Source organism: Mustela lutreola, chromosome 11 (assembly GCF_030435805.1).
Source record: "Mustela lutreola isolate mMusLut2 chromosome 11, mMusLut2.pri, whole genome shotgun sequence".
Lineage (NCBI taxonomy): Eukaryota > Metazoa > Chordata > Mammalia > Carnivora > Mustelidae > Mustela > Mustela lutreola.
The window spans coordinates 83503806-83516237 of NC_081300.1; the positions used below are offsets into that span (position 1 = coordinate 83503806).

General features: G+C 48.0%; 1 protein-coding gene across 4 annotated transcripts in view; it reads right to left on the minus strand.

The window, feature by feature from the left end:
- ACACB (acetyl-CoA carboxylase beta) overlaps positions 1 to 12432 on the minus strand; it is a 123839-nt gene that overhangs the window by 44110 nt on the left and 67297 nt on the right. For all 4 annotated transcript variants that reach the window (XM_059140603.1, XM_059140604.1, XM_059140605.1 and 1 more), the window contains 8 exons: positions 10042 to 10188; positions 9427 to 9615; positions 7339 to 7439; positions 5526 to 5614; positions 5323 to 5447; positions 1872 to 1985; positions 1616 to 1729; positions 971 to 1060 (listed from right to left, as the gene is read on the minus strand). In XM_059140603.1, coding sequence (XP_058996586.1) covers positions 971 to 1060; positions 1616 to 1729; positions 1872 to 1985; positions 5323 to 5447; positions 5526 to 5614; positions 7339 to 7439; positions 9427 to 9615; positions 10042 to 10188 — 969 coding nt within the window. The remainder of the gene's footprint in view (positions 1 to 970; positions 1061 to 1615; positions 1730 to 1871; positions 1986 to 5322; positions 5448 to 5525; positions 5615 to 7338; positions 7440 to 9426; positions 9616 to 10041; positions 10189 to 12432) is intronic.

Here is a 12432-nt window from a genome sequence, read left to right on the forward strand (position 1 = left end):
AGTGGGTCTCAATATAGTTGAACATTGGAAAGAGGGGGGGAAAGGCACTGATGAGCGCTACTGGGTCTCACTCCTAGAAACACGGAGATCTGAAGAGTTGCTTTTTTTTTTTTTTTTTAATTTGACAGAGAGAGAGATCACAAGTAGGCAGAGAGGCAGGCAGGGGGGCGGGGGGGAGCAAGCTCCTGCTAAGCAGAGAGCCTGATGTGGGGCCCGATCCCAGGACCCCAGGACCCCTGGAGGCAGAGGGTTTAACCCACTGAGCCACCCAGGCGTCCCTGAAAAGGATTCTTTGAGCTGAAACCAGGCAGGAGGGAAAGACTGCAAGCCAAGGAGACTCTGGGCCTGTGACATGTTCGCAAGCCCCAAACGGTCCCCATGGAGACCCAGTACCAGGATGGGTGACCCATAGGGTCTACAAAGGTGGCAGAAGAGGGAGTGGGGGCCATAGGGGACAGAGACTCCAAGATCAGAGGGTTGTGTTGCTGGTCGCTCCCTTCTCTGCCCCATCACAGCGGGAGGTCACCTGAAATTGTCACCTAGGTTCCTCCCAGGTTTTGTGGTTCCCAGCAGAAGAGTCTTCAAAAGGTATGTAATACAGGGAGTCAGGGAGTCAGCACAGAGGCCTGTGCTCTTGGTGGCTAGTATTTAGAAGTGACCTGCCGAGATGAGGACGAGATGGCATAGGAAGTAACCGGGATTATCAGCAAGGACTCTGGACTGGGACCTTGTGTGAGTCCTGGGCTTGCCATTCCCCAGCTGTGAGACCTTGAGCAAGTCGCTCCACTACTCTGAGCTTCAGTTTCCTTCCCTGGAAGATGGGTGTAGCAACAGTCCCTACCTCGTGGAGAGGAGGACAGGATCCCACACTTGAGGTACGTGGCCCAGGGTCAGGCGCATGGCCGGCAGGCAGTGGGTGCAAGAACTGGTATTTTGGGGATGGATGCTGTGGGGCCTCCCTCCTACTTACCTCCAAGGATGCCATGCAGACGACTTTATTAGCATGGTAGAAGAAAGTGGGCAGGACATCAAATATGGTCGTTTCAGAGAGTATTAGTTTCTAGGGGATGGGAAGAGAAGGAAGGGAAACATGAGCGAGTTTCAACCACGAGTCAGATGAATGGAGGGACAGGGCAGGGAAGGGACACCCATAGTGGTTTTATCAACAAAACGCTGCCAGCGTGCAGCATTGATCAACAGTTCTGGGAGGACAGCACCTAAGGTTCCCCGTCCAGAGGTGGAGAGGGTGGCTGGAGGTTTGCCAATGATCCAAAGGTGTAGGGTTGGGGAGCCCAAAAGATGAAGCCATGACCTAGCCATGCGAGTGTGCATAGTTTCCAGTGAACTCCACAACACCTGGGTTTTTAAAATGGCCCTTCCTGGGGGAGACTAGCTGCCCGATACCCTGTCCATCCTACACGACTGGACCTCTCCCAGAGGCTCCCTGAAGCCCCCTCAGGCAGCCCCAGCCACATGGGGCTAAAGCATTAGTGTTTCCAACTGTGTGCTGAACCCAGGTACGGGCGCACTGAGGGCACAGGGAGCGCATCTCCCAGACGCCCCACCCAGGCCACAGTGGGTGCTCTGGAAGGGGCGCTGAGGGCGGCGGCCTCACCTTGAGGTTTTCTGGGCAGAACTGGTGGCCATACATGTCGATGGCAGACAGGAAAATGGACTCCACCTGGTTGTGCCTCAGCTCGTAGGACGGGAGGTGGGAGGCGATCAGGACCTGCAGTGGGTGGGGACGGGGAAGCCAACCTTACAGGGGAGAAGCCAAGGGCCGGGCCCCAACATGGGTCACAGAATGGCAGCAGAGGGGCTGTGCCCTGTGAAGGACAGGAGAGGGGAGGGACGGCAGCCCATGACCCTACCTGTCTGGCTCTGAGGGCCACTTTGCAATGCTCGCTCTTGCTCAGCTGAGTGAGCTCGATGAGGATGGAGGTCAGCTCTTCCGACAGGGAAGGGTCTGGACCACAGAGCTCATCCTTGGGGGGACAAAGACAGAATCCAAATGGCTTTCCTCTGCCAGAATGAAACAAGCCAGCACTTGCCCTCAGCTGGGGGGTGCAGGTACCCCAACAAGCCAGATGGCTCCTCAGCTCTCTGGGCATCCCTGGCACAGCCTGATAATCACGCCCATGCCCAAAACACCCGCTTGGATGAAAAATACAATTAAGTCTTTACCTACATCACTATTAATAACCAGCTGTTATCAGGCAAGCAACTCCACACTTGACATTCATTTTCCCAAACCTGCCCACCCTTCTGAGGAGTTACGATATGATTCCCATTTTACAGATGAGGAAACTGAGGCTCAGAAGCAGTGTGCCCTGCCTTCAGGCCACAAAGCATGGGCAAAGCCGAGCCATATCCAAACCCTGGTCTGTTTTGTCCTCAAGGCTTCTAACTCTTTCCTGCCTGACTTAAGGGTTTGACAGTTTCAGAGAACAGTGAGGAGGGGGACTAGAGTTGGGTACAAACAAGAGTAAGGTTCACATGGGATGCTCTAGTGAGGGTGGTAAGCCACCCTCTGGGAGTCCCTAGGGGGAGAATTCTGGAGACGTCAAGGGCAGCTTCTTACAGGAAAGAGGATTTGGAGTTGCAGAAGAGGATTTGGAGTTGCAGAAGAGGTAGAGGGACTGTGGTTCCCATGAGCATCCCTCCTCCCACTTTGGAACAAGGGACCTTTTGGTTAGACACCAGAGGGCTATAAGCACCTGGACTGCCCGAAATGCAAGCAGGGCTTGGGAAGGGCTCAGAGCAGGTGCTCCCCAATACCTGCTAAAGATATAACAATGACTTGCTGGGAATGTGAACACTCCAGCAACACGCCCCCACCCCTGCCCCAGCCCAGACTATTCTCCAAGAAGTCACCAGATGGGGGGACCATGGGTCCTTTCTTCTACACTTGCCTCCACATTTCCCTAATTAGAATGAGCCTGTTCTATTTTCATAATCAGAACATTTGTAACGCATTAATATTTCACACTTGTACACAAACACACAAGCCTATTTGTGCTAAAGAAATCACATAGTTATTTGAAACTTTCTCTCCCTTCCCCAGTATGATTTGCTTTAGAAACTAAGTCCCCTCAAAGACTCAAACAATTTCATTTCCAAGTAAATATTCAATTAACAAGTATTTCCGTTAAGTCTCCTAGGCACCAGATACCATCAAATGCAAAGAACTCATCATTTTCAACAAATGGAACCAAGAGAGCAAAAAGAATAAGTGATCTTGCCACACATTCCCCAAACCACACCTGGTACATCTTCAGCCCCCTTCACTGAGAAGCCCCAAGCAAGTGTCCTAGTTCTCTAGTCTGGGGCCCCCTCCACCAGGCTGTCCTCTGGTGTACACAATTTTAACACTCTCCTGCCCAGAAGAGAGTCAGTATGTACACAAAGAGTAACGAATAGCAGGATAACCCACAGTTCTCATCCCTGGCCTTTAAATGGCGAGCAGATGCTAACAGAAAACAGGCATACCTTGCTTTACAAACACTCAGCTGAAAAAACCTCTGTCCAGGGGAGGTATTTTGCAAAGCATTATATACAATTTTAGCAGTGGCCTTCCCTGCAGAGTGGACATCTCTTTAGGCATAAGTTCCCAATCATGGCTGCATGCTGCAATCCCTTGGAAAGCCCTCCCCCCAATTTAATTTTGAATAATTTCAAAAACTACATAAGAATTAAGGATCAGTTGGGGCTCCTGGGGGCTCAGTCGGTTGAGCATCCTACTCTTGATTTCTTCTCAGACCATGATCTCAGGGTCCTGGAATCGAGCCCTTGGTTGGGTTCCACATCCAGCAGGGAGTCTGCTTGAGGATTCTCCCCCATTCTCTCTTCCTCCGCCCCACCCCCCCAACACTCTCTCTAAAATAAAAAACAAAATTTAAACAAAATTAAGGATAAATACATTGAAAATCCTATACTGATAATCTAGATTCACCAACTGCTACTTTTACTACTATTATCACATCTACTTTTTCTCTGGTAAGCACGCACACGCACACACATACGCACACATGTGCACACATATATGTTTTCTTTCTTTGAAAGTCAGTTACAGACACCATGATCCTTCCCACTAAGATTGTACCTCAAGAAAAAAGATCTCTTAGCTAACTAAAGAGCTATTAAAACACCCAAGAAATGGAACATTAAACTGATAATATATAACATACAGCTTACATTTGAGTTTCCCATTGGGAAAGCTTTCAAAAAGTATTAATGCCTGGCCCACATCCCCAGAAAGCCTGATTTAACTGACCAGGGTAGGGCCTGGGCATCTGTGTCTTTTAAAAGCTCCCCTCACCTACCCCGGGAGATTCTCATACAGCTAGGATTAAGAGATCCTCATGTTACCCTAGATTTCAAAATGATTCTTTACAAAAATATCAGTATTTATGAATCCATCTTGTTAGGGTGTTAACTATCCTATAGGCCCAACCCCAAATCTGTCCCACTGCCTATCTTTGTAAATAAAGTTTTATTGGCACACAGCCATACTCATTCACTTATAGATTGTCTATGACTTCTTTCATGCTACGACAGCAGAGCTGAGTTATTGCAACACAGGCTGTGTGGTTCTCAAGATTAAAATATTTACTATCTTTATAAAAAACAAAACAAAACAAAACAAAAAAAACCCTTCCAGCCCCTTCTTGCTATAAGTCAAGTCTACCTCTCTCTTAATCTCTCTTACTATCTGCGGAGTCTACATTTTCCAAGGGGGCCATCAGGAACCGTATCAAGGAAAAACATCTTTACCTATAACAGACGCTAATTATCATCTAGTAGGAAGAGAAATAAGAGCAAAGAAACTCTACGCTTCTCCAACAAGGGAAAATAAAAATCCTCCCACAAGACTCAGAATCCAATTATTGCCTAGTAACTCACTACTCTGGGGCCAGGCCATGGGTTCAAATCCCAGCTCTGCATTTAGAAGGTGGGCACCCTTGGGAAAGTGACTACTTCAACTCCGTGCTCTGCCAAAGCGAGTCAGAACAGGACATGCATTGCTTGCTGTGAGAATTAAATTAGTATTTGTAAAGCATGTTAGGAGTGCTGGGTGCCTGGTAGGTGCTTTGTGTGAATCATGATCTCCTGCAGTGACTCAAAAATCCCATCCCCTGCCTGGTTTTATAAACAAAGCTTCATTGGGACACAGCCACATCCATGTGTTTACATTGCACAAGGTCAGGACTGAGCCAGTATGAACCAGCAAAAGCTAGAATATTTATACTCTGGCCCTTTCCAGAATGTCTGTGGCCGCCAAGCCACTCCCACAGTGAGTACAGGGTGCCCTTTCTTGCTTACGATCAACATGATCACCAGCTGGTTCTTCTTGGCCACCTGTGCGTGGGAAAAGATGCAGTCCAGCACCTGGGACATGTCTGGCTTCAGCTGCTCCCTGAGGTTGATCACACACTTGTCATAGTGAGCTAGAGGGAGACAAAGGGGTAAGACTCAGGGCCCTTCCACCCTGTGGGCTTGTCACCAGTGCTGGTGGCAACTCTTGCCTTGTTGGAAATGGTGCTCCACCCGTAAATATCTCCGCAGAAGGTCCAACACCACTGCTTTCATGTAGCCTCGGGTCCCACTGCGGTACCTGGGGAGGAAGGAAAGGCTGCTTGAACCATCAGTTCCACTTCCTGGGGCACCCACGTCTACAGTGGGGCTTTTAGGACTTCCAAAAGGAGAGAAACAGTAATCCAGTATCTGGAGGCTATATCTCCTAATCCTCAAGGCTGGGAGTGATATGTGAGTCGGTTCATTTGGATGCACTCTGTAGGCCAAGGACAGCAGTGACTTGCCCAAGGTCATACATCCAGCCAGAGTCCAAGTCTGAGCATTTGGATGGCTCCTGCCCATCCCCAGAGAGAAAGGACAGGAGGCTGAAAAGGGTCAGCCTTGCATACACAGTTGATACCAAAAATGATCAATTAACCATCCTAGGTATAAAGAGAGCTTGAAAGATAATTAAATGAAACTTGAAAGATATTTATTGATAGATCCCTATGTAAATTTCACTTCTTTTTTAGAAAACAAATTTTAACCTGGATGTTTGCTAAAACATTCTAAATCATTTCTGCATGTAGGAAACTGAGTTTCCTAAGTGATATGACATTGAATTTTAAGGGCATTAAGACCAGTTTAACTCCAGAGTCACTGACAACAAAAGGAAGAACCTAAAACATGCACTTATTCAAGTGTGATCTAAAAAAATTACATAGAACGGAGCTTTGAGGGCGCCTGGGTGGCTCAGTTGGTTAAGCATCTGACTCTTGGTTTCAGCTCAGGTCATGATCTCAGGGTCGTGCGATCGAACCCTGCATCAATGATGGAGCCCTGTGTCAGGCTCCACGCTCAGCGGGGAATCTCCCTCTCCATCTGTCCCTCCCCTCACTCACGTGCATGTGCGTGCTCGCACTCTCTAAAATAAATAAACCTTAAAAAAAAACAACAACAACAGAGCTGTGATATTTATGTTTAACAGAAAAATCTGCTAGGGGATTGTTCATTTTCTTCTAGGTGTTTCTCTGAAGCTAAAATGTGGGTTTAAGGTTAGCGGCCAAAGAGTTCTGGGGAGGGTCTCCCCTCCTAGCCCTTGGCTGTGAAACTCATTTTTTGTGAGGAATCCACACTAAGACTCCCTTTCTTGGCTCAATACTATATAGGCAGTCTGAGTCCCCGTGAGCCAAGGCGCTCCCTGAAAAGAAGGCCGTCTCCTAGGGCCCTACTTCTCTGTGCCTCTGTTTCCAGCACATGGTGACCGTGCATGCACTTCATCTCCAGTTTCAAACTGTTTCAATTCTGTCTTTATAAGCACAGCTTTCCTACAAGGTAGAGTTTTCACACAATAGGGTGGTTCTTCTTGTCATCAGAATAGATCTCCCTGCTCAAGGACTACTCAAAATACAAATTCCTCATCAACCCTCTTCTGCAGTGATTTCAAAACCACAGGATAATCTGTAGAGTCCTTGATGGCCTATAAAATCACCACATCCCATGGTCTTACAGGCAAAGCTACCACAAGGACTCACTGTGTATCGGCACTTTAGAAGTGTTAATCCACTCAAATGACTAATTGTGGGTGAAGAGTTTTTATTCCCATTTTACAGACTGGCAAACTGAGACCATAGGAGAAGAGGGCCTTGCTTGGGGTTTCTGGGGTTAGGAATACCTATGCCGGGATTATAATCAGGGTCTCTGGACCCCATGCTCTGTCTCTTGGTTGGAGCCTTCCCTGAAGAGAGCCCCAGAGTGCTGTATTAGGGTAATGCACAGATAATGAATGTGAAAATCGCCCCACACAGAGGGCCGAGGACTTACCTCTGGACCAGCTGCACGATGCTCTGAGTGTTCATGAAGAATACCTCCCGTTCAGCCTTCCGCTGCAGGGTGGCTGCATGGCAGTCTAGGATGGTGGCTATCTGGATGGGGACACAGGACAGGCCTAGCCACTCATAACCACACTATCTGGTCACCATGTAGGAGTCACCAGGACGACCACCCAAGGCTCATTCAAAATCTGAAAATTTCAGCTCCAAAGCCCTCTCTGGCCACCTGGAAATAGCTGTTCATCCCTTTCAACACAGTGTTTGACGAATCTGAGCTTAGAATGACGACAGTCCCACAAAGACTCATGCATTATTCTTCTCCACAAATAGGAATGGGCTGGGGGAAGGAAGGGAGTCTGCAACCCCAGGCAAAATGAAGCGGGCTGGGTGGGGGGGGGGGGGTCTTGTTTTTATAACTAGATTTAGTGTTATGAAGCATACTGTTTTGTAAAAATACAGAGTATTTTTAATGAAAAACCTGTGCCAACAACAAATTCCTAAAAGGTCCAAATAGGTACTTTTCTTAACCGGGGTTCTTCAGAATTTTGTCAAGATATAATTTACATACCATAGTATTCCCCTTATTCATTCATTCATTTTTTAAGTAGGCTCTACGTCCATTGTGGGACTCAAATTCATGACCCCAAGATCAAGAGCTATAAGATCTGGGGCACCTGGGTGGCTCCATCGTTAAGGGTCTGACTTCAGCTTAGGTCATGATCTCAGGGTCCTGGGATTGAGCCCTGTATCAGGCTCCCTGCTCAGCAGGAAGGCTGCTTCTCCCTCTCCCACTTCCCCTGCTTGTGTTCCCTCTCTTGCTGTCTCTCTCTCTCTGTCAAGTAAGTAATTAAAATCTTAAAAAAAAAAAAAAAAGAGCTATAAGATTTACTGACAGCCACCCAGACACCCCTGCCGTTACAGTATACAATAAATTGAGTGTTTTTCAGTATAGTTGTGCAACCATTTACCACTATCCATTTTTTTAAAGCTTATATTAAATTTTGAATTGTCTCCCTCTCGTAAGTTTTTGTTTTTATTTGATAGAGAGAGGGAGTTCACAAGTAGACAGAGAGGCAGGCAGAGAGAGGGGAGAAAGCAGGGTCCCTGCTGAGCAGAGAGCCAGATGCGGGGCTCAATCCAGGACCCTGAGACCATGACCCAAGCCTAAGGCAGAGGCTTAACCCACTGAGCCACCCAGGCGCCCCTACCACTATCCATTTTGAGAGCATTTTCATCACCCCAGAAAGAAACCTGATAACCAGTCAGAGCTACTTCCGAGCCCTCTCCCCCAGCCCCTGGCAACCATTAATCCACTTTCTGTCTCCATGGATTTGCCTCTTCCAGACACTTCGTGTACACGGAACCATTCAACACGTGGTCTTTTATGACTGGCTTCTTCCGCTTAGTACGTTTTCAGGGTACGTCTATGTTGCAGTACAAATCTACATTAGATTCTTTTTTATGATGGAACAACATTCCAAGTTCTAGAGTGGTTGACCTCCAGGAATGACCTGATCTATGCTGACCAGCAGATCTACCGCAGCTCCGCAAATCACAACCACGTGGGCGGGGGCACCATGATGGTATGCGGCCCTTCCAACCAGACAGAGGGCAGAAGAAAACTGACAGAGGAGGTTCTTCCAAATGCAAATTACCTTGAAAATGCTTGATAAAGCAACACTCCCTCCTCCACAAAAAAAAGCACAAAATCAGGCCAACATAGAATTCTTAGAAATACTTCATACTACTCTGGAATGCTTTCCATTATTTAAAATTATTCTACATACATAGGGCTCCAAGATGATCACCTTACAGACACTGGAGGAAGAAAATCAAAGCTACAGACTAGCAAGAGAAACCAAACTCCCTCTGCTTCAGCCAGAGTGCGTTGGGGGAAATGTTCCCTGAATTTGTACCAACTGCTAACTCCTATCTGGGGTTCGGTAGTGAAGGGCTCAAAAGGAAATGCTCCCTGGGTGCCATCTTTGGTGCTCCATCAGAGCCATGGCGGCCGGAAATGGAGTTCCCAGGGTGGCACCTGCGGGCACCCCAGTGAGGCTGGGGGTGGGGAGATACGCACCTGCTGGCTGGGGAACTGGCACAGCACTGAGGTGATGTTGCTGGCGTACTGAGCCATCACCCTGCGAACAGACTTCTCCACGGGAGTGGGGATGCGGCCAGACACGCTGGTCATGATTTCCTGCAGTTCCAAGAGCGGCAGTGATGGGTGCCGGAGGGTCATCATGAGCTTCTGCACCCACTCCTTTAGCTGAAGCAGGGACCAGAGCATTAGCTGGAGGCCCTGTGGGGGGCATGGGCACTGCCATGCTCCACAGGGCACCCAACACACTCAACCTGTCCAGACCCATTACACAAGGAGCCAAACATCTACACCTGGCGGCCTGTGGAACAGTCCTGAGTGGAACGGCCCCCTGACTCCAAGGGGAATGCCCAGTCTCCCCCACACCCACTTCCCTCAAATGCATCCAGACAGCTGGCATAGTGTGGGAACAGAACAGGAGGCCATGTGAAGAGCTAACGTTTGTGGACACTTTCCACTCTAAAACATTTATTTGTATGTTCTTTAACTTACTTCACTAAAGACCTCAGATCTCATGGCATATACCCTCCTGGCTCTTCACACAGACCAGCACACGTGTGTAGAATACACACCTGTCCCTTGCACGTGACTTACCTTTGTGCTAAAAATAGGCTCCGGCAGACAGTAGCCACTCATGACGTTGGTCAGGTTTTCCAGGACATTGTGGAAAACCTGGTGCAGTTTCTCTCCCATGATGGGTAGAGTTTGCTGGGAAGGGAGCTTTCCTGTGAATGGCTTGGCCTGAGGAGACACAAGAAGAACCAGAGGTCAAGGACACCTGCCTCTTGAGAGAGACGAGAGAAACGGAGGAGCAAGGCAGATCTACCAGTACAGTGCACAATCTAATTAGGATGATGCCTGAGGGAAAAAGAACAAAACCTCCCAAAAGAACATATATTGGAAAGTCAAAATTGCTAAAATCACACTTCATGTGGGTTTCCCAAACCTCCTCCATTGTGAATGCCATAGTCTATTGTTATTTACTCCTAGTGATTTTGAGGAAGTAAGATCCTTTTGATTTGCTCTGCTTTCTTTCTTTTTTTTTTTTTTTTAAAGATTTTATTTATTTATTTGACAGAGAGAGATCACAAGTAGGCAGAGAGACAGGCAGAGAGAGAGGAGGAAGCAGGCTCCCCGCTGAGCAGAGAGCCCAATGCAGGGCTCGATCCCAGGACTCTTGAGATCATGACCTGAGCCGAAGGCAGCGGCTTAACCCACTGAGCCACCCAGGCGCCCCTGATTTGCTCTGCTTTCTAATCAAAATTATTTCCCTTGTTTTCCTTATTTATTTTAGGTCTTTACTGAATCCCAAAGATAAACAACTAGCAGGATGGAAATTTATGAAATTCTCATGCAAAGGTCCTAGCTTTTTGTAAATCATAAGCATTTGTCCTTAGAGAACAACAACAAGCCCACCCTCAAGGGGCAACCTTGACACCAGGAGCCTGTTTATTTATTTATTCATTCTACAAATGTCCACCAAACACCTACTATGTGCAGCCCTGGGGCCCAGGAGCTTTAGGATGAGCTACTCTGCTAGCCCAGAACTCTCAGCTCCCTGTCCCCTCCCCTGTCCCAACCCTGTAGGCTCATCCTGTCTTTCCTTCGAGATGAACTTGGAGGGTCTCCTTCTCTACAATCTGGTGCTGGCTTCTCCTGCTGGGCACCCACAGCGGGGGCCAAGAGCAGCCCCCTTACTGCACTTACGGCGCCAAAGGACAATCTTGTAACATGAACCCCCAGGGGCTGGTGGCTGGGCCCTGCCTCCTGAACCTGGCATGGGAAATGGCTGCTGAAAGGAATCACATGCAGGCACACACACCTTTCTGGTGATCTGAAAAGGCTCAGTCTACTTCTGACTTTGGGAACCCACTACCAAGAATAATGAAAAAAATGAGAAGGAAACTGACAGAATATTCTGGAAAAAAAGAGGCAATCTGGTTCCTTTCTAAATGCTCCCCGCCCTGGGCACAAGTACTAACTATTACAGAAAAAAAAACACAATATAGGCACGAATGAGTAGCTACCTCTTCATGCCTTGCTTAAGAGGGTGTAAACATTCATTTATTCAGCAAGACCTGCTTTCTTCTGAGGACCCTGTATGCCCCACGCACTGTGCTAGGCACCAAGAATACAGCGATGAACAAGAAAGTAGTCCTTGACCTCAGAACTCCCAGTTTCATGGGAAAGCTTAACAATTAATTATAAGAATCTAAATTGGAGATTGCCCTGGAGCTTGACTTCAGGGCCATACATATCACTGATACTCTGGTACCCCCCACCGCTGGTTCCAAGGACAGGCTACTGCCCCCACAGCACCCGAACCCCTGTAACTACGTGCCTGCCCCGTTTTAGACACTGGGCATCCAGCAGGGGCGAGAAAGACAAAACACACTGGTCTCTTCCTGCTTCCCATTTAGCGAATGCCCAAAATTATACCGAAGGGACAATCAGTGAGACACCTCGTCTGTCTCATCACAAATGACAGTACCAGGGAGAGAAGGGTAGCAGGGCAGGAGGCTGCGACTGCAAGGTCAGGTGTGTGTGTGTGTGCCATTTTGTAAAGGGTGGTCATAAAAGGGGCCTAAGGGGAGAAGGCATCTCTACATGATACGCTAACCTGAATGGGTTCCTGGATTTGGGCAAAAACTACAGGAATCATACAGTCATGTTCACTGCAGCATGATTCCCAACAACATTCTCAAAGAAGCAACCCCCGTGTCCATCGACGGATGACCAGATAAACGAAATATGCATTATATAAACCATGCAGTGTTACTCAGCCTTAAAAGGGAATGAGGTATGAACACTTGCTACATCATGGATGAGCCTAGAGGACATTGTTCTAAGTGAAACAAGCCAGCCACAGAAAGACAAGTGTTGTACGATTTCATGAATACGAGGTTCCTCGTGTAAGTATGATTCATAGAGACAATAAGAGCAACTGCCAGGGGCTGGGGGTGGGAGGAACGGGGAGGTAGTGGT